The 27,089-nt window shown below is 37.1% G+C and overlaps 1 protein-coding gene and 1 pseudogene across 3 annotated transcripts in view; one reads left to right on the top strand and one right to left on the bottom strand.

Moving 5' to 3' along the window:
- The window catches only part of Dpy19l1 (dpy-19 like C-mannosyltransferase 1), a 118,778-nt gene that overhangs the window by 38,543 nt on the left and 53,146 nt on the right, over window positions 1–27,089 (top strand). For all 3 annotated transcript variants that reach the window (XM_047561135.1, XM_047561134.1, XM_047561133.1), the window contains exon 7: window positions 22,403–22,460. In XM_047561135.1, the coding sequence (XP_047417091.1) occupies window positions 22,403–22,460 (58 nt within the window). The remainder of the gene's footprint in view (window positions 1–22,402; window positions 22,461–27,089) is intronic.
- On the bottom strand, window positions 19,958–20,880 carry LOC124990776 (serine/threonine-protein phosphatase 2A catalytic subunit beta isoform-like; annotated as a pseudogene).

Genomic DNA, 27,089 nt, shown 5'->3' with positions numbered 1-27,089 from the left:
AAACTCTCCTTGAAAGGACAAGTGGTGCCATCCTCCTTGCATACCTCAGTCCTTGGATGGTGATCACCTGGCAGCTATGCCATTGGTTGCTTGGCTTGTTTTTTAACCATAAGATGGCAAAAAAAGATGCATAAAACCATCAGAAAAGTACTGTGACTGACCTAAGTAAACTCTGGCTTTATCCCTTTTTGCTCCATTTTCTCTTTAGAGCCGGCTCCCCTGCCCCATTATACCTGTTTCCATTGCCAAGTTTCTACACCCCATGTTAAAACTGCAGCTGAAGGACAGGCAGAATTTCCTTTCCCATATTTCCTATAACAAAAGAGAAAGGGCAGAATCATGGAAGCACCTAAGTTTCAGTATGATTGTTAGAACTTTTAATTAGAATTCTTTGAACCTGTTCCCATTTAGCACCTATTTGGGGGTGCCCACAAAATACCCTCATTTGGTTTTTAGGCTCTTCTGTTTTTGATTCCATTCTCTATTAAGGATCATCTGAGCAGGTCTTCTGGAGAAAACAGTGGGCAGTCTGTGGTGTTTATGACACCTTGGGACAGAGCAGTGTATGTTGACTAATATGTTTCTGGTCATTGCTGCCTGCTTGGACTTGTTTTTGTTGTACTCCACAGAATACTTTTACTGAACTTGACTTTTTTTCCTCTTTTAAAAAAAAGTTCTTTTTAGTTATACATGACAGTAGAATGTATTTTGACAAATTATACATACGAAGAGTAGAACTTATTCTATTTAGGATCCCATTCTTGTGGTTGTACAAGATGCAGAATTACCCTGGTTGTGTATTCAAATACAAGGCTAGGAAAATTATGTCTGATTAACTCTGCTGTCCTTCTATTGCCCTCCCCGCTCTCTTCTCTTCATTCCCCTTTGTCTAATCCAATAGATTTCTATTCTTCCCCTCCCCACCCTCCATCGTTTTGGGTTAGCATCCACACATCAGAGAGAACATTCTGTCTTTGGCTTTTTGGGATGGCTTATTTCACTTATGCTGAGGGTCTTATAAGAAACAGCTGTATGGAATTCTTTGCTTTATGTTTGTGCATCTCTATTATTTGAGTTCATTATCTGTCACTTAGTATCTTCCTTTAAAAAACTTTTAATGTGTGAATGTATTACACCTATGGAATTGTATAAAATCTTTACATTTTAGTAAAATGAATACTTGTGTGCCTATCACTCAGACAGATAGAGAAATTGCACATTGTCAGAAGCTTTCATACCCATAAGTTCTTCCTTAGTACATTCTTTTCCCTTCCATCAGAGGAAATGATATCCTAACTTTTGGGCTAATTTTTTCCTTGCTTTACTTGATAATTTTACACCTTCATATATATTCTTAAATAATGGTGTACTGTTTAGTTTTGAAAAACTGAGTATCAGACACAAACAGCTGAACTCTGAGAGGGAACTGGGCTTCCAGGGGTTTAGAGAAATTACTGATGCTACCTGTTGCATCTTCCTACCTCAGGGGTCACAACTGGAGGGACATCACTGTTAAGGGAGCTCTAAAAAAGGCTTTGGCTGTCTTATGGATCTTGAAGTGGGGACAGGGGAGTGGGCGAAGGACTAGGAGTGGACAAAGATCAGGTATTAAATCTTGAGAGTGGGGATAAGTGTCTTAAAGGCTTCCTGCTTACTCTGTAGGAGATGTCTGAAAAGGACCTCTGCCTAAGACCTTAAATAAAGGCACCAGACCAGGATCATGACTAGCCAGAGGGGCCTAAGTCCTAGACTGTAACTCCCTAAGAGACTGAAGTACCCTGACTGCACCAAGCCTGGTGTGAGGAGGCCAGCTCCACGTAGGGTTTTAACCTTCAGCTCAACTCCTCAGGGCATCAGTGGGACAGGTCATGAGCCAGTCCTGGAAGAAAGGTAAGATTCAGTTGATGGGCACATCTGGCAGAAATTTAGTCTGGGTCATGTGTGGAATGTCCAGCAGAAATATCTTTGTGGCAGGAGTTACCCCTGTTATTAAATTCACCACCACGTCCTCTGGCTCTGAGGAGCACATCAACAAAGAACAACTTCTGTGAGTGAAATGAATGTCTTTAGCTGATGCTAACAATGAGGCATGTATGATGTAAGATAAGATGAAGGTGAAAATCTGACATTATTTTCAGGTTAATTAAAATTTGGGGATTTGGGGCATGGGTCAGGATACGGTCCTGGACAGTCTGTGTTCTGTGGTTTGTACACATTCATCCTCTTGGCAATTTCCTTCACCATTTGTGTTAGTCAGTTTTACATCACTATAACAAAATACCTGATATAAACAACTGAAAAAGAGGAAAGATTTATTTTGGCTCCCAAATTCAGAGGTTTCAGTCCATGGTCGGTTGGTTCTGTTGCTTTGGGCCTGTAGTGAGGCAAAACATCAAGGCTCTTGAGAGTGGGTAGATAAGAAGTATTTGTATCTTGATGTATTTGAAAATATCTTTATTTTGCCTTCATATTTGATTATTTGGCTGCATATTCTTCTCCAGATTTGAAAACACTTTCTTTGAGAATTTTGAAAGTGTTCTTTATTGTTATCTTGCTTAAGATGGTGCTATTCAGACATTAATATTATTCCTGTTATTCTGATTCCTAAACCTTTGTATGTGACCTGTCTTTCATTTTTCTGGAATATTATAGAGTTTTCTCTTTGTTCTGAAATTTCATAGCAGTATATCTTTTGATATAGATCTGCTTTCATTTATCTTAGGCATTTGATCAGTTGTTTCAGTCTTGTAAATATGTCCTTAATTTCTGAGAAATTTTCTTGAATTGTTTATTGCTTTTTCTTTCAGAAGTTACATTATTTGAATACTTCACTTTCCATTTCCCTGTTCTTTAGTCTTTACTTTTTTAAAAAATTTTAATCTCTTTTACTTTATTCTATAGTCTAGAAAATTTTATCTAGCATAACTTATTTTTTTCAATGCTACTCTTGCATTTTCCATTCTTTGGTAATGCTTTAATTTATAAGAATGATTTATTCTCTGAACATTCTTTTTTTAAAAAATGTAGTACTTATTTTTGTTTCCTGGACTCATTTCTCTTTGAGGGTATTAATGATTTTTTTCCTGCCTGGATAATCTTGGCATTTTTTTATCTTGCTTTTTTATATATTTTGGTCTTTATTTCCATGTTAGGAGCCTTAGATATCTGGCAGCCCTAGGCTTTTGTGATTAAAGTTGGAGTACCAAAAAAGCTATATGGGAGAGCTTGTTAATGTTGAGTTTTTATATAGTTTGAATGTGATGTGAGAAGAATTTAGACTGTCAGTTCTTTCGTTCACCTTTTGATATAAGAAAAATATGTTGTAGCAAATATCTTTTAGGATTGTAACAGAATCCTAAAAGGTTAACTGAAATGGGAGATTATAGAAGAATTTGTAAGGAGTGATTTGGTAGGAGGGCCTAAATGAATTTAGAAGGCACCATTTTCTACCTAAGAATGAAATTGTGTTTGCAAAGCAGCTGGAAGAATACCTACCTTCAGAAAATATTTTTTGATTGAATGAAGCGAATGAATTTATAAGCTAATGAAGAAAGAGCTTAGCTCATTGTTGCCATATATAAAAGGCTTAGTAAAAATAGGTAATTATCTTTCATTTAAACTTCATCAGTATTTACCATTTTAGGAAACATTTTTTGTGGACTTCATCTTGGAAGTTTTCCTGCTGCATATTCTTACCTTTACTGTAGAGTATTTTTGTATTGAAGACATATATTCTTAAGACATTTGCAAGCCTGTAGTCTAAGTTCTTTATGATCATAAACTCAATCCTATGATAACCCTATGAAATAAGAAAATCATTTTCTAGATGAGGAAACTGAAACATATGGATGTCAAATGACTTTTCCAGGTCACAAAACTACTCGGTTGCAGTTATGATTTGAACATATTTAGGGGCTCCAGAGTGTGTGCTCTGCTGTCTGCCTATGTGAATATATGTTGTGTTCTTTCTGTGGAAATTTTACTATCCACAGCTTTAGTTAATTTGTATTTAAAGACCTCAAAGAAGAAACAGTTTATCCCATTTCCAAAAGGAGGTATTTATATTTTATTAAAATATTTCATCTAAAATATTTTAAAGATAAGTGGCATGTAGAAGAATGTAGGCTTTCCTTAGGCTGGGGACATAACTCAGTTGGTATAGTGCTTGCCTGGCAAGCACAAGGCCCTGGGTTCAATCCCTAGCACCACAAAAAAAAAAAAAAAAAAAAAAAGAATATAGGCTTTCCATTCTCTTCTCTGTAGTAGCTCATTTCCTGAGGGTACTGAGGTCTTAGGATTTTGCTGTTTTTATGCCAGTACATAGAAGTTTACTCTTTCTAATATTACCATTTATCAGGATCTGATTTTGAACTGTTATCTGGAACATTTTTATGATTTCATTCTTACAGACATTTGTCTGACAAATATCAGTAGGTCTCCAAATAAGTTCATTGGACAGTTTCTATTAATCTGTTGCCTTACTGGATATGATACTTCTTACAGATTAAGTATTCCTTCCATAATGCTTGGGTCTAGAAGTGTTTTGGATTTTATTTTGAAATATTTGTGTGTGTGTGTGTGTGTGTGTGTGTGTGTAAAATGGGATATCTAGGGAGTGGAACTGAAATTTAAACATGAAATTCATTTATTGAAATTCATTTATGTCTCATTATGTCACATATCCTAAATCTTGCCAGTATTTTTAATAATTTTTGTCCATGTAACAAAGTTTATATACATTGAACCATCAAACTTGCTTGCAGCATCAGGTTATTACTCAAAAAGTTTCAGATTATGGAGCATATTAAATTTCAGATTTTCAGAATGTCAGATTTATAGATGCTCTATTTGTAGTACATTTTAAAAATTAATTTTCATTATTTTGCATGTACATACATATCTTTGGTATTATTTGACTTTTGTTATGATAAAACACAGCAGTAGTCCCTTGCCCCACTCACTCCTTTGTCCAGAGAAAACCACTTTGAAACCTTTGAAACCTCTACAATTCTAACATGTAAACTAGTAGTAACAGTTACCATCATTATGACTCTGTGAATGCTGCTCACTCCTAAGTCAAGCAGTGCAAATAATTTTTATTTGGTAACTTGATATTTTTCCTGATTGCCTTTTAGTTTTCCCTAGTTTTCTATATACTGATTAATTCCTCTCCAGTTCTACAGTTGAACTATTAAACACTCGCATTTCACTTTGCCGTATGTATAAAATTCATTATTTCAGTTCCCCAACATGGAGCCTCTGGAATTCCCCTTCAGAGCCCTTTGTCTTCTGGCTTCAACATAGACTGGCCCTTCTCTAGGCTTGCTGTGCTCTATTCTGGGAGTTTTGTTCACCACCATCCTGATAATTTCCTTTTTCTCTCCATTCATTGCTTCTTCGGACCCAGTTTTGGCCTCTTAATTGTTTCATTTTGGAATGTCATTCTTAAGTAGTTCCCAAGCAGCAGTATGAATGGAGGTCATTTTAAAACATACATATGTTACATATTTGAACATTTCTTTATGTCCCTTTTATGCTTGATTACTAGTTTGCCAGGTGTTTTAGTCAGCTTTTTCGCTGCTGTGGCTAAATGATCTGACCAGAACAATAGAGGAGGAAAGGTTTATTTGAGGGCTCATGGTTTCAGAGGTCTTAGTCCACAGAATGCTGGCTCCATTCCTCAGGGCTCTAGGTGAGGCACAACATCTTGGCGGAAGAGCGTGGTAGAGGGAAGCAGCTCCTGTCATCAGGAAGCAGAGAGAGAGTATCTCTCCACTCTCCATATACAAAATATGTACCAATTCCCACCTCCTCCAGCCATACCCTACCACGTCGATTAATCTCATCTGAGATTAATTCACTTATTGGGTTCAGACTTACAACCCAGTCATTTCTCCTCTGAACCTTCATACATTTGTCTCACATGTGAGCTTTTGGGAGACACCTCACCTCCAAACCATAACACCTGGTCATAGAATTTTTTTTTTTCCTCAGAATTTTGAAGACTTTAATAGTCTTCAGAGATTCAATCTGGCTTTTCAAAGGTCTGGTGCTTTTCTGCCATTGGTTCCTTTTGTTTGTGGCCTGGTCTCTTTGGCAGCTTTTGGGCTCATAATTTTATTTTTGTTCTGCAGTTTTGTGAATGTGGTAGATAATGTTTCATCCTTTTCCTTGGATACCTCGGACTCTCCCTGTCTGGGCATTTACGTTCTTCATTTTGGAGGCATCCTAATTCTATTATTATTTCTCTTACATGACTTTTTTCTTCTCCATTTTTGTTTTTCTCAAAATCCTATTGTCTGGACATTGAAATTTTTGAATTAAAATCTAATTTTTGGGGGGATTTTTTTCTTTGTCTTTTTGTCTGGTAGACTTTATGGTCCTTTTTGTGAAAGTTCCAACTTTCTGAAAGAATCCTTTTTTTTTTTTTTTTTTTTTTTTTTGCGTTTAAACATTTCTTCTGCTTCCTACATTGTCTCTGGCTCCCCCTTGAATTTGTGTTAGTTTCTGTTTTTCACATTGAAAGCTTCCCTACAGCCTGGTTATCCTTAGCTTGACATTTGTATTTTAGAATGAGGGAACGTTTAAGGACTGGTAGAAGGTTGTGAGGTAGACAGGACTTCCTGACTGGTGGGCTTTATTATAGAATAAGACTGCAAAGTACTTTGTGGGGGAAACTCAGGCCCTTTCATCTTGTAACTCCTCAGCCGCCTCTTTGTATGGCTAGCAGACCGACGGGATTGAGGAGGCACTTGAGAATCTCCTCTACCTCTGTAGGGAAGTGACACTTGGACAACAACTCTGTACCCACTGATGGGATATCTACATATGGGAGGGCCTGAGTCCACACTCCTGAGGCAGAGTCCAGAGTTCCCTCTTCTTCCTTTCCATTTCCTCTCCTGCACAGAGATAGTTTTTCTAAGAACATTCTAAAGATGTTTTACATCAGTTTATCTCTATTTCATGTCTGCTGCTTAGTATCCCTGTGGCTACTCTGATTTACCCCTTGTCTGTTTCTCCCCATTCAAATATTTACCATCCTCTGTCTCTATGCAGTGCTCTGAGCTGTTTTGCTTCTCCACTTTTCTGAGAAAAGCCTGTCCCTTTTTTTGTGGATATAGCCAGTCAGCAGAAAATGCCTTTTCTTCCACTATGGACCCACCAATCATTGAAAATAATGTGTTCATCTTCTGAGTTTTTGTTCTTCTCTGTTTTTTGTTTGTTCTTTAGAGGTTCTGAGTGACTCCTCTTATACTGGAGAGAATTTTTTTTTTTTTTTTTTTTTTTTTTTGGGTGCTGGGGATCGAACCCAGGGCCTTGTGCTTGCAAGGCTGAGCTATCTCCCCAGCCCCCGAGAATTTTTTTTTTTTTGAAACAACTGTATTTCTAGATAAATTATAGTTCTGAGGGCCTGGAAAAATTAGTCTGTCAAAGTCCCCTTGTAATTTTGCTTAATTTTTTTTTTTTTTTTTACAACTTCAGTGAATAATCATCATAACATTTTTTCTATTCTTCCTTCTCATCATCCGACCAAAGTAACCTATGAAGTATTCAGAGTTCTTTTTAGATTTTGTGACAAAATAGTACAACTTTTTTCAGTTCTTTAATCCCCTGCTATCCCTCACCTGTTTTAAGGAAAAACTGAATTACTTTTATGCCTGTTTAGTTTCCATTGTTTCATTTGATATTTTTTTGTTTGTACTTACTTTTTTACAAAGTCAAACTTTTACTGTTTATCTAGACTGGATCTTTTGCTAAAAGCATATCTTAAATATGCTGTGAATTACACCATCTCAAACTTTTCCAGCTGCTGTTTTTTCGAATGTTCTATTAACTTGGCTTGCAATCACATCCATAATCAAACCCATTTGGTCTAACAGTTGTATATGAATATTTAAAAGATAAGTATTTCTTTTAGTATGCATAAATTGATGAAAGTGATTGGTTGAAAATATTGGCCTCTTTTCTCTAAAACCTGTCCACATTATGTCTTCACTGTCCTAGCAAATGACATTTTTGTTTACACTAATACCCTATTAGTCTGACCACTAGGAGATATCTGTGACTTCCCTGTCTCTATCTCTGCAATTCAAGTACTCACAAAATCTTTTTCCTTCCTTCAGAACATCTCACTTCTCTCTTTGTGTCACTGTCACTTGAAGACACCTCAGCATCATCTCACTAGGATTGCCTGTGCTCCCCCCACCAGCCTTGTCCCTTACTATGCTGTTTTGCATACTGAAGTCCATGGGATCTTTTTTCTTTTTCACTTGAGTAACTGTGATAAGGACAGGGCAGCTAGAGCTCAGAACTTGGATAGGAGCAAGAATCATGAAAGGACTCGGGAGGTGTAGCAGAGCTAGATCCTGCAAGGCATTCTGAACATATTTTGGTGTTTGAATTTGACCCTGAGAGAAATGGGATAACAGTGAAGCGGGGGATGGATGGTGGTAGCATGATTGAATTTGTGTACTTTTAAAGTTCATAGAAAATACACTGTGGAGGGAGCAGGCCTAGAAACAGGGAGGCCATGAGGGAAGCTGTTGAGGCATCCAGGTGGAAGAGGAGGTCAGCCTGGGCTAGTATGTGTAGTAGGATAGAGGGAAGTTAGAGACTCAGATATTAGGCAGTGGAGTTGAGATGAGATTTCAGGGAGGAGTCCTCTCAGAAGGCAGTGATATATTTCCAGTAGAAGGAAAAGGAAGAATCTGAAAGAGTCTCAGAACGTAAAGTAGGTTCTTGTTCACCATGGAATGAAGCCACTGGAGGGCACAAAGAAGAGAACTGCTTGGGAGCCCAGCAGTTACATGGTTGGCAATCGAGACTCCACTGACCACAAGGTGCTGACTATGAATGGGAGCCTATATCTGGACCAGTGTCCAAGAGCAATAGTGACATGAGGCTTGGAGTGTTTGATTGACAAGGTTCTCAAACAATGAATGCCAGCAATTATTGATTTAATGGTATTTATGTATTCATTTACCTCTCAGATACCATTTGAATCTCTGCTGTGGGCAAGGCTTAGTACTAAGCACCATGTCAACTTCCTTGATAAATTGGGAAGTTCACAATAACGTAAATAAAACTTTTTTCTTAATGCCATCAAAGAGTTAAATTAAAGGCATTAATTACTTGCTTGTAATAGGCTAGAGGGGTCGACATGGAGACCTCAATTCATGTTTCTTAATTTCACTTCTTTTCCTCATCTTTACTTTCTGTCTTTCCTTAGTGCACCAGTGAATTCCCACTGTAGGTGTAGGGGAAGGTTCTCATCTGTGAGGCAGGCCTTCCTGGCATTTCTTCATTAGGCTGGCAAAGGGCCAAAGCCTTCTCAAATGTGAGATTGGATATTTGATTATTCAAATAATTTGTTATTTCCAAATTATTCTTTCATTTTCTTAGTTATATAAGAAGAAAACACTGAATTTTTTAATATAGTTTTGAATTTACTATGATTGCTTTTTTTCCCTTTTCAGTTGTTGAATTTTGTATGTTTCGTCCTTTTTGTATGAGTAGAGCCAAAAATCTCTGTGATTAACAAAGCCCATCAAATTTTGATAATTGATTTGAGTCTTTACAAATCAGTAGGGATAGGAAAGAAGAGAACCATAGAATTATTAAATTTCAATACTGGAAGGAATTTTAAAGATTTAAAAATACTTTTCTAAATCTTCAAAATTTTAAAAATGTTTGAAGTAAAATTAAATTTTAAAAAAGAAAGTTTTTAATTTTTAATATTTCTCATTTTATATAAGGAAATTGAGGCTCAAAATATGAATGAGAAGTTTGAGTAAATATGGTAAATGTTTAGGAAGCTTACCAGTAAGTTTTAATACTTACATAATAGGAGCTTATTTTTTTCCTGACAGTTTTGATGGTAATATTACAAAAGAAACTTTTTTTTTTTAAACCACTAGGGAATGCTGAAATGTCAACTGATCAACTATAATGGAAAAGAAAAATTAAAGCATTTTAAAGTATTTTGATTAATTCATCTTTTCTGTTTAGCAAAATAAAGTGATGTCATCTTTAGGATCAGGATAGGAGGGAGTTCAGTGTTAAGGATGCTATTTGTGATTACTGGAAGTTACATCATTTCATAGTGATCGTAACTCAGAATACTCCTATAGATAAGCATATTTTACTCTTTCCTGCCCCTTGCTGTGTGGGTGTTTATGTGTACCAGAAAATCTTTCTCCCTGGTTAGTTAAGCAAAACTGAGTCTATATTCATGGAATATGCTGACTAGAACCTGTTTTGGTTAATTTGGTGAAAAACAAGTGTTGTCAACATTGGTTTAGCCGTCAGGAAGATGCCCAGCCTTAAAGTTCCACAGGCTGTTTAGCACTTGAGGAAGGGTATAGAACTTCTAAGACAAACTGCATCCTGAGATTTAGTCAGCAAATTGGATTTGTGGCTTTTCCAAATCCAACCCTGCCATTTGAAAAATAAAAGTCATAAAATTTCAGTATTGGTTCCTGTCTGTATCAGGAAATTTTTAAAAGGGAATTTTACATTAAGTTCCCAAAATGTATTTTTTTTCCTTCATCTTTTTGTGGTTTAGGTTGTTTTGGACTATAGTCAGAGAATAAGGTATCCTTGTAGCTGAGTACTCCAGGAACATTAAAAAAAAAAAAAATCCTCTGTATAATCAAAATAAATCTATCTTATCTATCTGTATGTTCACAGAATTGAACTTATTATCTCCTTCAAATCCTTGATATGTTTCCTTTAATTTATATGACCCGCCAAATAGTGTTATAATTCTGTAGTATGATCAGATTTTTATTATATTTTCTCTGTATTTCTAGAAGTTCTAACTTTAGATTCTTGCCTGATATATTGCTTGTTCATAGTATTTGTATTTAAGGAAATACAATTAAAATTTAATAAGTGCAAAGAGACATACTGGGGGCAACCAATGGACAGAATTACCATCATCATAATGAACATCCTTTCCAAATTATATGTAAATTTAATGTCATTTTGACCAGAAACTGAAAAGTTTTATTGTTACTGTTGTTTGTTTTCTTTTTTGGAAAGAGGAAACTGATTAAGATGATATTAATATAAGAGCGAGAACCCAGAAGCACTTAACCACTGAACCACATCCCAACCCTTCTTATGTTTTATTTTGAGACAGGTCGTTATTAGGTTGCTGAGGTTGGCTTTGAACTTATGGTCCTCCTAACTCAGCCTCAAGAGTTGCTGGGGTTACAGATGTGTGCCACCATGCCTGGCCCTAAAAATAATTTTTTTAAAAAATAAGAGTGGTTGAGTGGGGAGATTTTTACTACTATTGCTGTAGTAGTAAAAATAGTGTGTGATACAAAAAATACAGAATTAGGTCAATTGACTACAATAGAACAAGTTCTGTCTAGCATTGAAGACATTGGTATATGAAAAAGGGCATATTTCATTTCTCTGGGAATGGGCATAATTGGGTCTAATTGGGCATTTTAAAGAGAACAAAAGTAGTCTTCTTCAGATGATCTATCTAAGTAGAAAATGGAATGATACTAGAAGAAATTTTAGTTTATATTTTTGACATGGGGAAGACAAAAGGGTTGCTTCACAGGCAAAGCAGGAAATAGAGAAGAACTAGAGAAGAAATAAAGGAAAATATTGGCATATTAACTACATGAAATTTAAAAATTTCTTTCTGAAAGAATACACCATAAATTATACCAAAATGCTTTGTCACATGTGCGACAGCCAGAGATTTGATAACCCTAATCTTTAAATAGGAAAGCAGACAGTTTATTAGAAAAATAAACAGGGTTGTGAACAGGCAGTTCACAGAGGAAAAATGTGTATTATCACAGCAAATGAAATACTAAAATGATTCTCCATATTAGAGAAATAAAAAAATCAAATTAACAGTGAGAAAAATGTTTTTACCTATTCAAAGGGCAGAATTTTAAAGAGTCTGAGTATATTGGGTGATACCGAAATGGCCCCCCTCATACTCTGTGGTAAGTAGAGACTGGCATAGTGCTCTGACCTGAATTACTTCCTATATCTTTCCTGTGTCCCTTATTTTTGTGATGTATCAGCTCAGCCAGTTTTTGTTCAATATCCTCTATTTATTTGCCCCTTTACAACTTGTGCCAGTTCAGACTGATAACTGGTAGAAAGACATCACACAGTCCTACAATTAGGGACCCTATAAAGTCTCTATCCTCAGTTAAGGTACTTTCAAGGAGTACCTTTAAAGATGCAGCAACCCTTTTGTTTTCCCTAGTTACTTCTTTCCTAAAAGGCAAGTGATATTTCAGATCTCCTCTGCCTTTGAATTTTTATATATTTATTTATTTTGTTTAAAATGGAAAGTTTATTTGTTCAGTACACCAAATAGGATGCAAGTACTGTCATGACAAATATACAGAAAGATGCAGATCGACTTAAAATAGTAATTTAGTTTAAATGAAGGTAATCTCTATAATATTATGACAATATACTTCCAAGAAGACTTTCTGTTAATTATACATTTCAACAAAATAAAGGGTAATGGATTAAGTGAAAGTCAGCTTGTGAATTTTTCATAAAAATAAAACTCCAACTCTTATTACTCCATGCCAGTTAAAACACTATAACTAAAATTTTCAAATAAGCACAGAGAAGATGCAGTTACCTTTTTTGCTTGAACAGTCCAGAGGAAAATGGTTACTACAGATACAGCAGGCATACTGATAGACTGAACAATCTAGAGCATAGTGTACTAAATTTCAGTCTCAAATTGTCTACTGAATGCTCATCATTAGTATGGCACATTTTGGTCTATGATATAGTTTAATGCCGTGACAGATCACAGTTTGTTAAAGAAAGACAGATTTCTGTTGCTTTTTCTGTTTGTTTTTAAATATATACATGTGTTTGTGTGTGTTTGTATTTTTTTTTTTATTTACTTATTTTTTTTACGTTTACATAGGGTAATGATGTTTATTATATTTTTCCCCTCCCCCCCACCCCTCCCACCCCTCCCACCCCTCCCACCCCTCTTTTCCCTCTACACAGTCCTTCTTTCCTTCATTCTTACTGCTCTCCTTAGCCTAACTCTAAACCTAACCCTAAACCTAATGCTAGCCCCTCCCACCCCCCATTATATGTCCTCATCCGCTTATCAGCGAGATCATTTGTCCTTTAGTTTTTTGAGATTGGCTTATCTCACTTAGCATGATATTCTCCAATTTCGACCATTTGCCTACAAATGCCATAATTTTATCATTCTTCATTGCGGAGTAATATTCCATTGTATAAATATGCCACAGTTTCTTTATCCATTCATCAACTGAAGGGCATCTAGGTTGGTTCCACAATCTGGCTATGGTGAATTGAGCAGCAATGAACATTGATGTGGCTGTATCTCTGTAGTATGCTGATTTTAAGTCCTTTGGGTATAGGCCAAGGAGTGGGATAGCTGGGTCAAATGGTGTTTCCATTCCAAGCTTTCTGAGGAATCTCCACACTGCTTTCCAGAGTGGTTGCACTAATTTGCAACCCCACCAGCAATGTATGAGTGTTCCTTTTTCACCACATCCTCGCCAACACCTATTGTTGCTTGTATTCTTGATAATCGCCATTCTAATTGGGGTGAGATGAAATCTTAGGGTGGTTTTGATTTGCATTTCCCTTATTACTAGGGATGTTGAACATTTTTTCATATATCTGGTGATTACTTGTACATCGTCTTCTGTGAAGTGTCTGTTCATTTCCTTAGCCCATTTGTTGATTGGATTATTTGTATTCTTCGTGTAGAGTTTTTTGAGTTCTTTATAGATTCTGGAAATTAGCGCTCTATCTGAGGTATGGTTGGCAAAGATATTCTCCCACTCTGTAGGCTCTCTCTTCACATTTCTGATAGTTTCCTTTGCTGAGAGAAAGCTTTTTAGTTTGAATCTATCCCAGTTGTTTATTCTTGCTTTTATTTCTTGTGCTATGGGAGTCCTGTTAAGGAAATCTGATCCTGAGCCAACAAGTTGAAGATTTGGACCTACTTTTTCTTCTATAAGATGCAGGGTCTCTGGTCTGATTCCGAGGTCCTTGATCCATTTTGAGTTGAGTTTTGTGTAGGGTGAGAGATAGGGGTTTAGTTTCATTCTATTGCATATAGTTTTCCAGTTTTCCCAGCACCATTTGTTGAAGAGGCTATCTTTTCTCCATTGCATATTGTTGGAACCTTTGTCTAGTATGAGAAAATTGTATTTATTTGGGTTTGTGTCCATGTCCTCTATTCTGTACCATTGATCTACCTGTCTATTTTGGTACCAATACCATGCCGTTTTTGTTACTATTGCTTTGTAGTAGAGTTGAAGATCTGGTATTGCAATACCCCCTGCTTCGCTCTTGCTACTGAGGATTGCTTTAGCTATTCTAGGTTTTTTATTCTTCCAGATGAATTTCATAATTGCTTGCTCTATTTCTGCGAGGTACATCATTGGGATTTTAATTGGAATTGCATTGAATCTGTATAGAACTTTAGGTAGTATAGCCATTTTGACGATATTAATTCTGCCTATCCAGGAACATGGGAGATCTTTCCATCTTCTAAGGTTTTCTTGAATTTCTTTCTTTAGTGTTCTGTAGTTCTCATTGTAGAGGTCTTTCACCTCTTTTGTGAGATTGATTCCCAAGTATTTTATTTTTTTCGATGCTATTGTGAATGGAGTAGTTTTCCTAATTTCTCTTTCTGAAGATTCATCACTTATGTATAAAAATGCATTGGATTTATGAGCATTGATCTTGTAACCTGCTACTTTACTGAATTCACTTATGAGTTCTAAAAGTTTTCTGGTGGAATTTCCAGGTTCCTCTAAATATATAATCATGTCATCAGCGAACAGGGATAGTTTGAGTTCTTCTTTTCCTATTCGTATCCCTTTAATTTCTTTGGTTTGTCTGATTGCTCTGGCTAGAGTCTCAAGGACGATGTTGAATAGAAGCGGTGAAAGAGGGCATCCCTGCCTTGTTCCAGTTTTTAGGGGGAACGCTTTCAGTTTTTCACCATTTAGAATGATATTAGCCATGGGCTTAGCGTAGATGGCCTTTATAATGTTTAGGAATGTTCCCATTACCCCAATTTTTTCTAGTGTTTTGAGCATGAAGGGATGCTGTATTTTATCAAATGCTTTTTCTGCATCTATTGAAATAATCATGTGATTCTTAACTTTATGTCTGTTGATATGGTGAATGACATTTATTGATTTCCGAATGTTGAACCAACCTTGCATCCCTGGGATAAAACCCACTTGATCGTGGTGCACTATCTTTTTAATATATATTTGTATGCGATTTGCTAAAATTTTGTTGAGAATTTTTGCATCGATGTTCATTAAGGATATTGGTCTGAAATTTTCTTTCCTTGATGTGTCTCTGTCTGGTTTAGGTATCAGGGTGATATTGGCTTCATAGAACGAGTTTGGTAGGGTTCCCTCCTCTTCTATTTCATGGAATAGTTTGAGGAGTATTGGAATGAGCTCTTCTTTAAAGGTTTTATAGAACTCGGCTGAGAACCCATCTGGTCCTGGACTTTTCTTTGTTGGTAGGCTTTTGATGACCTCTTCTATTTCATTGCTTGAAATTGGTTTATTTAAGTTGTGTATGTCCTCCTCGTTCAGTTTAGGTAGTTCATATGTCTCTAGAAATTTGTTGATGTCTTCAAGGTTTTCTGTTTTGTTGGAGTATAGATTTTCGAAATAGCTTCTAATTATGTTTTGTATTTCACTCGTGTCTGTTGTGATGTTTCCTTGTTCATTCTGAATTTTAGTAATTTGAGTTTTCTCCCTCTTTCTCTTTGTTAGTGTGGCTAAGGGTTTATCAATTTTATTTATTTTTTCAAAGAACCAACTATTTATTTTATTAATTTTTCCGATTGTTTCTTTTGTTTCGATTTCGTTGATTTCGGCTCTGATTTTAACTATTTCCTGTCTTCTACTACTTTTGGTATTGGTCTGCTCTTCTTTTTCTAGTGCTTTGAGCTGTAGTGTTAACTCGTTTATTTGTTGATTTCTACTTCTTTTTTTGAATGCACCCCATGAAATAAATCTTCCTCTAAGTACTGCTTTCATAGTGTCCCAGAGATTTTGATATGATGTGTCTTTGTTCTCGTTTACTTCTAAGAATTTTTTTATTTCCCTCCTGATGTCTTCTGTTATCCATTCATCATATAATAGTGTATTATTTAGTCTCCAGGTATTGGAGAAGTTTCTGTTTTTTATTCTGTCATTTATTTCTAATTTCAATCCATTATGATCTGATAGAGTACAAGGTAGTATCTCTATCTTCTTGTATTTACTAACAGTAGCTTTGTGGCATAAAATATGGTCTATTTTAGAGAAGGATCCATGTGCTGCTGAGAAGAAAGTGTATTCATTCTTTGTTGGATGGTATATTCTATATATGTCCGTTAAGTCTAAATTGCTGATTGTGTTGTTGAGATCTATAGTTTCTTTATTCAATTTTTGTTTGGACGATCTATCCAGTGGTGAGAGAGGTGTGTTAAAATCGCCTAGTATTATTGTGTTGTGGTCTATTTGATTTCTGGAATTGAGAAGGATTTGTTTGACGTACGTGGATGAGCCAATGTTCGGGGCATAGATATTTATGATTGTTATGTCTTGCTGATTTATGCTTCCCTTAAGCAGCATGTAATGTCCTTCTTTATCCCTTCTGACTAGTTTTGGTTTGAAGTCCACATTATCTGAGATGAGGATGGATACTCCAGCTTTTTTGCTGTGTCCGTGTGCATGGTATGTTTTTCCCCATCCTTTCACCTTTAGTCTATGGGTGTCTCTTTCTATGAGATGTGTCTCTTGCAGGCAGCATATTGTTGGATTTTTCTTTTTAATCCAATCTGCCAGTCTGTGTCTTTTGATTGATGAATTCAGGCCATTAACATTCAGGGTTATTATTGTGATATGATTTGTATTCCCAGTCAATTGACTCATATTTGTTTTTGACATGATTTGGTTTCTCCTTTATTTGGCTATTCCTTTAGGCTAGCGCCTCCTGTTGCTGATTTGCATCGTTGTTTTTCATCTCTTCCTCATGGAATATTTTGCTGAGAATGTTCTGTAATGCTGGCTTTCTTTTTGTAAATTCCTTTAGCTTTTGTTTATCATGGAAGGATCTTATTTCATCGTCAAATTTGAAGGTAAGTTTTGCTGGGTATAAGATTCTTGGTTGGCATCCATTTTCTTTCAGGGCTTGGTATATGTTGTTCCAGGCCCTTCTAGCTTTTAGGGTCTGGATTGAAAAATCTGCTGATATTTTTATTGGTTTCCCTCTGAATGTAATTTGATTCTTTTCTCTCGCGGCCTTTAAAATTCTGTCTTTATTTTGTATGTTAGGTATTTTCATAATAATGTGCCTTGGTGTGGGTCTGTTGTAATTTTGTATGTTTGGAGTTCTATAAGCCTCTTGTACTTGGTTTTCCATTTCATTCTTCAGATTTGGGAAATTTTCTGTTATTATTTCATTGAATAGATTGTTCATTCCTTTGGTTTGTTTCTCTAAGCCTTCCTCAATCCCAATAATTCTCAAATTTGGCCTTTTCATGATATCCCATAGTTCTTGGAGATTCTGTTCATGATTTCTTACCATCTTCTCTGTTTGTTCCACTTTGTTTTCAAGGTTAAATATTTTGTCTTCAATGTCTGAGGTTCTGTCTTCCAGGTGTTCTATCCTATTGGTTATGCTTTCTATGGAGTTTTTAACTTGGTTTATTGTTTCCTTCATTTCAAGGATTTCAGTTTGGTTTTTTTTCAGTATCTCTAACTCTTTATTGAAATGATCTCTTGCTTCCCGTATTTGGTCTTTTAACTGTTGATTGGTGCGATCATTTAATGCCTGCATTTGCTCTTTCATCTCCTCCTTCAATGCCTGCATTTGCTCTTTCATCTCCTCATTAGCTTCCCTGATCGTTTTAATTACGTACATTCTGAACTCCCTTTCTGACATTTCTTCTGCTCTGCTGTCATTGGGTTTTATTGATGTAGTATCTAGGTTTGTTTGGGACATTTTCTTCCCTTGTTTTCTCATAATGGTCAGTTGTCAGTGGGACCCTGAGATATTGCAGTTTTCCACTATTGGCTTATAGTGTCCCAGTAGATTTCCAGTGTATCACCTCCCAGCCTTCAGTAGCCTGATGTCTTGGAGGAATCTGATAAAGCAGCTCATTCGAAGAATACTGTCCCTAGCCCCCTACTGGTTCCACGTTTTGGAACTGGCTCTGTGCGGAAATGCTCTCACTGTGGGCCTGCACCGTGCAGCTGGCCGTGTGGGAAGAGCCCACTGCCGGAGTGTGGAAGACTACCTTTGGAAGACTCAAGCTGCCCTGCCCGGCTCTGCTAAGCCACCTCTATCTGGGCCTGCCACCCGGGCTGAGCTTTACCCAGTGGGCAGACTCACCCGTGGCTCCACTTCAGTCCGAGTCTCTCAATGCCTCCCCTTCTTAACTCCTGGGTTCTGGAGCGACCAGGGGTGCAGTCTCCCTCTAGGCCGCCATCTTGGATCGCCCCGTGAAGAGAGCCCGCAGCCGGAGTGGGCAGAGCCGCCTGAAGAGGTCTCCTGCTGCCCTGCCCTTATCCCTGAGGCTGACTGCAGATCGAGGCTCTCCGCTGGTTCTTTGCAGGAGTACACTGCACTGCAGGGGCTCCGGGACTCGGAGCGTGCTCTGTTCAGACAGGCTCTCACTAGCGGGCCAGTTCCGTTCCGAGAACCTGGAGAAGCTGGCTGTGTGGGCGGGGCCCACCGCCGGAGTGCGCAGGACTGCCTGTGGATGACTCTAGCTGCCCTGCCCGGCTCCGATAAGCCACCTCTATCTGGGCCTGCCACCCGGGCCGAGCTTTACCCAGTGGGCAGACTCACCCGTGGCTCCACTTCAGTCCGAGTCTCTCAATGCCTCCCCTTCTTAACTCCTGGGTTCTGGAGCGACCGGGGGTGCAGTCTCCCTCTAGGCCGCCATCTTGGATCGCCCCGTGAAGAAAGCCCGCAGCCGGAGTGGGCAGTGCCGCCTGAAGAGGTCTCCTGCTGCCCTGCCCTTATCCCTGAGGCTGACTGCAGATCGAGGCTCTCCGCTGGTACTTTGCAGGAGTACACTGCACTGCAGGGGCTCCGGGACTCGGAGCGTGCTCTGTTCAGACAGGCTCTCACTAGCGGGCCAGTTCCGTTCCGAGAACCTGGAGAAGCTGGCTGTGTGGGCGGGGCCCACCGCCGGAGTGCGCAGGACTGCCTGTGGATGACTCTAGCTGCCCTGCCCGGCTCCGATAAGCCACCTCTATCTGGGCCTGCCACCCGGGCCGAGCTTTACCCAGTGGGCAGACTCACCCGTGGCTCCACTTCAGTCCGAGTCTCTCAATGCCTCCCCTTCTTAACTCCTGGGTTCTGGAGCGACCGGGGGTGCAGTCTCCCTCTAGGCCGCCATCTTGGATCGCCCCGTGAAGACAGCCCGCAGCCGGAGTGGGCAGAGCCGCCTGAAGAGGTCTCCGGCTGCCCTGACCTTATCCCTGAGGCTGACTGCAGATCGAGCCTCTCCGCTGGTTCTTTGCAGGAGTACACTGCACTGCAGGGGCTCCGGGACTCGGAGTGTGCTCTGTTCAGACAGGCTCTCACTAGCGGGCCAGTTCCGTTCCGAGAACCTGGAGAAGCTGGCTGTGTGGGCGGGGCCCACCGCCGGAGTGCGCAGGACTGCCTGTGGATGACTCTAGCTGCCCTGTCCGGCTCCGATAAGCCACCTCTATCTGGGCCTGCCACCCGGGCCGAGCTTTACCCAGTGGGCAGACTCACCCGTGGCTCCACTTCAGTCCGAGTCTCTCAATGCCTCCCCTTCTTAACTCCTGGGTTGTGGAGCGACCGGAGGTGCAGTCTCCCTCTAGGCCGCCATCTTGGATCGCTCGTGTTTGTATTTTAAAGCTAGATATAATTCCACATACTAAGGCAGGTTTTTCCCAGAAGGAATTTACAGGAAGTAATCTGAGGTGCACCAGGTAACATGAGGCTCTTCACGACGAGGTGCTGAATCAGGCTGAAGAAAAGAATATTTTAAAGTTTTATCTACTACCATGATAGCAGCCTGGTTTCCACAATGATAACAGTAATTAGGTGCACCAAAAATGGTAACCATGTTCTGATCATGGCACCAATTATTTTCCTTCCATTATAAGCTGGTGAGCATGCAAAACCAGTTTGAGACCACTGGCACCATTAAATGTTTCAGAAATGTCTTGTCCAAATGTGTAGCCAGCACCACGTGTTGAAATACCCCAACCACCACGATCAACATTGGGCCCTCATGTGGAACTACTTGTAAACGATCCAGGGCTCTTATATGATCCAGTATATCTGTGGATGGAGAGAGGCTATCATGGAGGCAGAATATCTGTCCATCTACTAAAGCTGTAAGTGGAAGATAAATAGATCTATACAATATTTCCAAACATTGGCATTTCCATACTTTTGTAGACATTTATCATAAAAGCCATATACTTGGATAATTTGTCAGATTTCATGATTTGCTCTCAATATTGTAATGCATTCTGGATAATGCACCTTTAATGCTAAAAGAGTCACAGTCTCCACCGAGTAATAATTTCTGTCTACACAGTCACTCATGAATAGATAGTTTGTTTCTGGTGATTTTTCCATCAATTCTGAAGAGTTCCATAAGGTCATGGAATTGGCCATGTACATCTCCACAGTTGGTAACAGGACACCAAACTTCTTGCGTATTTGATTCTTTTGTTAAAATTTTTGTTAAAATTTTATTAAAATTTCCTTAGTCTTTTCACACAGTGTCCACACTTGGTTGTTGTTAAGCTATTAACACTCTTTTAGCTGCTCAACCCATTGGTCCAGCTCCTTGGTGAACACCTTGTCATCCATGGTAGCAGTTCCCCTTCCCTGCCATTCCCTTCCCCCTCCTGCCCCCACCCACTGCCTTTAAATTTTTAATGCTGCCACCTTTCCTTTTAGGAGCAAATGGCTGCATCCCCTGATCCATAAGGGAAAATGGAAACTCCACATACTACCTTTCTGCCCTCTGTGTGTTACACATATTGTAGATGGACAGAAAGAAAGGACATTGTAGAATAATAAAAAAAGCAACATGAGCTAAATTGAGTAAGAATACCTCTAGTGTAAAGATGAAAGAAATGATGGAAAAAAAACCTAAAAACAACTTTGATTCTTCTCCTCAGGCTTGGAGGAAAGTAGGGAACATTTCACTCTTATTTGAGCAAATGTTTTCATCAGGTTTTTCATTACTGTGATCAAAAGAACTGACAAGAACAATTTTGAGGAGGAAAAGTTTATTTGGGGCTCATGGTTTCAGAGGTCTCAGTCCATAGAATGCTGACTTCATTGCTCTGGGCCCAAGTGAGGCAGAACATCAAGGCAGAGGGTGTGCTGGAGCAAAGAAGCTAGGGCATGACAAGAAGCAGAGAAAGAACTCTTGCTCAGGCTCACCAGGGACTAAATAAAACACCCCACAGGCACAACACAGTGCCACCCCCCATCTCCAGCTACATCCTACCTGCCTACAGTCACCCCCCAGTTAATCCCTATTAGTGATTTAATGCACTGATTAGATTAAGGTTATCCTAACCCAATCATTTAGCCTCTAAACTTTCTTGCATTGTCTTTCACATGACTTTTGAGGGACAGCTCATATCTAAACCATAACACCAAATGAAGGTTTAGTTTTTAAAAGAACTGACAATTACTCTAAACTCTTGTGGTTTCTTAGCAAGGTATAAACCTGAAGGTCATACTTTGATATTTGTATTTGATTTCATTTTTCCAAAAACAAGTGAGAGATAAAATTTTTATCTGGAAACTAATGCTTCCCAGATATGTTCTGTACAAAACTAGTTTGGGAATGGGGTTTGGGAGGAAGTGAATGAAGTCTTCAGTGTGCTGACAAACTTCGTGAATTTCTAAGAGCAGGTAGACAGTGTGGTGGTTTCCAACTTCTTGACTCTTTCAAGAGTTATTTTCTGTACTTTCCCCCTTCCCTTTCCCTCATGTATGTCATGTAGCCCAAGGGAAATAGTTTGAGAAATGTTGCAGTACATAAAGAAATACATGGTGCTGAGGGAAAAAAAAGAAGAAAAATCAAACTGAAGATGCACAGTAGCATGACTGTTAATAATTTTCTATTTTCAGTTTATTTGCTTTTCTGACTATATACATTTTGAAGATAGCAAATGAGTTTTTTGAAAACTGAAATGTATTTTGACAAATAATTTGGAGGAAATAAATTATTTTGTAAATAAGCATAAGTAAGTTCTAGTGTGACCAAAAAGTTATACTACTGAAAGATTATCATGTTATGTTATTTTCAGGGTTTATTAGGTTACACTGAATTTCTGATATTTGAGTTATGTTTTTTTATCCTCTTTTCCAGTGGAAGTCGTTTGGGAGGCCTAGTTACAGTGTTATGCTTCTTTTTCAACCATGGAGAGGTAGGTCGTCAGAATATATTTTCAGAAAACCCTGGAAATACAGCTTTCTTCCTTAAATTTAATTTCTTTAAATTTAATCTGTAGTAGCATTCTTTAAATGTGTGAGCTTATTATTTTGACCCAAACTTTAAGTGCTAACATTTATTTTAAATTAACTTTTCATGATCATTATATCTTTTATGCGATACTATTGTTATTGGTTTGAGAAAATAGTGGGTCTATAACAATTCTTTTTTTTTAATTAATTAATTAATTTTTTTAGTTGTCAATGGATCTTTTTTATTTTATTTATTTATATGTGGTGCTGAGTATCGAACCCAGGGCCTCACACATGTCAGGCAAGTGCCCTACCACTGATCCACAACTCTAGCCCTATAACAATTCTTTACATGATTTTAAAATGATGAAAGCTCATATTTCAGGAATAATATACTTTTAAGTATACTTTGAGGAATATTTTATTATACCACAAAGATTCTGGATCAAGCTGCCTGGGTTCAGAACCTGGCTGTGTCATTTAGTGGCTGTGTTAGCTGAGCAAGTCATTTCATCTGTCTATCCCTTTATTTCGTTTTTGGCATAATGATGCTCTCATTTCATAGGAGGATTATTTGCAGTGGGTAAATGAATTCACCTGGGTAAGGTGCCAAAAGCAATGTTGGGAACATGATAACTGCTATGTAATCGTTAACTTGAATTGTTAATTTTACTTATTATTACTATTACTAAAAGTTTAGTTCAAATTAAATTCTAATATAAATTCAAAGTGTCCATGAATTCTTTCCTTTAAATTAATCATAGCCATAAATGACTCTCTAAATATATCTCTGTTTAGAAAGGTCAACTTTCTTTGTGTTAAGTGACTTCTTTCTTACACACTGAATGTCTGCAGTGTTTGAATATGTGTACTTTAAAAGCTCTTAAGAGTGAGTAATCATATGCAAAGTTTATGCAGAGTTGAGGATGAACTTTACTAATGGATATTCAACTAATATGCACTTAATTCCCTGGAATCATGGAAATACAAAGCCATAATGGCCTTGTTGATGAGAGGACATTTAACAAATGATTGCTGTGCAATATCAGTTATTTAGTGTAGCGTCATTTTTGAGGAAAGAAAGAAAGAAAGAATAATTTGGCTTTTCCTGACTAGATTCTGTGCATTGTGATAGTGTGAACTGTGAAACATTTTGAAGCACAGATTCTTTAAAAATGACCTAAGAAATGGGATGTAATGGCTTAATAATAGAAGAAAGAAGCATTGTGTGTTAACAATAAGATGCTGGAGGAAAGGGATTATTTAACATTTTGGAGCCCATATGCAGTTAGAAAGACCACTGTTTGTTAAGCACAAAGGTTTGTTGTGTTACTCCTTCCATGTATAACTACAGATTGTTAATTCCTTATCCTATGTTTTTCTTATAATTTTGATGCTCATGTAGCATGCACATCTTTTCTTACAAAATCTTTTCAGTTTTTAACAATGGAATTTAAATTACTTAGCTGAGTTTTCAGACTGATGGATTTTATTTTTGCTACTTTTCAACTTAAGTTTATTTAAACATGCTTAGACATGACTTTCTTAGGAAAAGATGAATTTAAATATGTTTAGAATTAGAATCTTAGTCTTACTGAAATAAGCATGTAAACAATTGCATTTAGATGTAACTGTAACTTTAAAGTAGAAAAGTGATCTTTTTGTGGGATATTGTCCATTTAAAAAGTGAGAGCATAAACTGCAGTTTTGGGTAAAGTGTTATTGAGTGCTCAAGTAATTGAAAACTTAAAATTTCGTATATATTTTGGCTTCCAGATTTTCAGACCTTATTGTTTTCTGATTTTTAAAAATGTTGCCTAAAATATACAATTTTTATATGAATGGAAGCATCTAATCTGGCAGTACCTATTCATGTATCTAGTGAAATTTGTAGAACTATCTTAACTGAAATTGCTTTTGGTTAATGACTGGTCCCTTACTGTTTTAGAAGAGATACTTTAATCGCCTGACTGAATTGCTTATGTGCCCCAAATAGTTGTAAATTGTTACTTACTTTTAAGTTCTATTCCATTATTTGGTTTGCCCTGTACTAAGATATACTTTTAGATCTTTACTTTTACACAGGAATTTTTGCCTTAATAAAGTAGGGAAAGTGTAGCACAGATATATTAATCATATTATTTAAAACAAAACCTTTAAATATGAAAAATGAAAATGTCATAAAGGGGCTCTAAATTGCCCCAAATAATGATCAATCATATTGAGGTTACCTGTTCCATGATCAAAATTATACAGATGTTTTTGCTTTTCAACTTCTTACGTTACTTACATAATATTTGGAAAAGAATTCTCTAAATACTTGGAATAATCTTGATGATCCTTATATGCTTTGTAATAAATAGTAAATAATATACCAGTATGCATTAGAATGAAAGCCCCAAAAGATTGATTAGCTCAAGGTTGCTCAGCAAGAAGATGAGTTTTTAAAATTTTATTTATTTTTAATTTTTTTTAAATTTTAGTTGACAGATAATTGTGTGTATTTATGGAGTGTGATCTCTGTATATATTGTAGAAAGAGTCAAACTAATAACCATATTCCTCACCTTATCAATTTATTTTTTATAAGAATGTTAACCTATTTTTATAGCAATTTTGAATTATATAATGCATAAACTGTGGTCACCATGTAATACAATAGAACACTAAAAATTTTTCTTCTAGTGTAATTTGGACTTTGTTTGTACTCTTTGGTCACTTTTCTCTGCTTTCCCATCCCTCTCTTTTCCCCTTATTCCCAACCTCTGTTAATTACCATTTTATTTTTTGTTTCAATCAGTTTGATGTTTTTGGATTCCATTTAGATGTGAGATCATGTGGTACTTATCTTCTTTTTTATTTATAGGTTTTCATATTTTGCCACATTTACTCTCTCTCTTATACACACCCCTGCCCACAGACATTTTTCTTATCCATTTGAAAATGAGTTGCAGTCATGGTGACATCTCACCCCTAAATACTTCAGTATCTATTGCCTGAAAGCAAGGCCATTGTCTTACATAATCACAACTTACCTTTATCATCATACTTAAGAAGTTTAATACTAAAAATTATGCAATATCTTAATATAGTCCACATTCATATTTCCACAGTTTTTTCAGTACGTTCCTTTATACTTGTGTTTTAGATATAGAATTTGTTTAAGATCACACATTCCATTTGGTTGTCATTTTATCTAGTAGAGTTTATCTAAAACAGTTCCCCTACCCTTTTCTTTTCCTTGGCATTGACATTTTGGAGGAGTCCAGGTCCATTTTTTTTATAGAGGCCCCACGAATTAGATTTGTCTTATTATTTCATAACTAATGGATTCGGATTAGGTATTTCCGTGGAAAACCATGTAGATAGGGTTGTGTCTTTTTTCATTGTAGAGCATGTGGAGGAATATAAGAGCAGTTTTGTCCCATTGTTGAATTTACTTGGTCATATAGTTAAGGTGGTAACTGTCAAGATTTACCTATTATAAGCATGCTCCTTTTCCTTTTACATTGATAAGTAATTTGTGGGTTGATACTTTGAGACATTGAATATCCTGTTCCCTTATAACGTTTTACCACATGATTATACTGTCCATTGATGATCCTAGTCTGAGTTAGTTATTGCATTGGCCATTGCAAATAGTAATTTCTAATTCTGTCATTATTCATTTATTTATTTTGTGGTACTGGGAATTGAACTCAGTGATTACCACATGCTAAGAAAGTGCTCTCTACTACTGTTATATCCCTAGCACTATTTTATTTTCTTTATTTTATTTTATACAATTAACCTAATGTCTTTTGTTTAAAAGACCATTCTTTTTAGTGGTGCTTTTGTTGTAAATAAGGTGCCTATATATTTCTAAGTTTGTTTTTGGACTCAATTCTGTTCCATTTGTCTGTTCATCTTTAAGCCAATATCATACTAAATAAGTAGCTTTGTAGGTTTGATATCTGATAGTAAAGTCTCTAACCTTGTTCTTCATTATTATTACTATAGCTCTTCAGATCCTTTGTGTTTTTAAATAAATCTTAGAATCAGTTTGTCATTACTGCTTCCTTCCTCAACATAAACACAACCTGTCCGGATTTTAGTTGTGATTGACTCTGAATCTCTAGATTAGTTTAGTGAAAATTTACATCCTGAATATATTGAATCCTGCATCCCATAAATATGGCTATATCTCTTCATTTGTATCAGTCTACTTTAATTTCTCTCAGCAGTGTTTTGTGTTTTACACTTCTTTTGTTAAATCGGTTCCAGGTTACTTAATGCTTTTGGGTACTGTTCTTAGTGCTTTTGTGTGTGCCCTTTAGTCTTTGAACTCTTCCCCTGGCCTAGGATTGCCTTGAACTTTTTTGTCCTCAGAAATAGAATTAGCTATTTTCCAAGGAATCCTGGATCCTGTTAGTGGAAAATGATATTTAGAGACCAGAGTCTGGGTAATAAACACTCCCATTTTCTCAAACATTAATCATTTCTGTGTGCTGGGAACTTTTGTACTTCTCTGGTTATTTTGGAATATATCATATATTGTTATAACCAATAGTTACCCTATTTCCACCAAGCCCACTATTGGGCATGCATCCCAAG

This window comes from Sciurus carolinensis, chromosome 8 (assembly GCF_902686445.1).
Source record: "Sciurus carolinensis chromosome 8, mSciCar1.2, whole genome shotgun sequence".
In the NCBI taxonomy this organism is placed as follows: Eukaryota; Metazoa; Chordata; class Mammalia; order Rodentia; family Sciuridae; genus Sciurus; species Sciurus carolinensis.
Note: the sequence above shows the minus strand (reverse complement) of the source record. Positions and strands in the feature narration are given on the sequence as shown.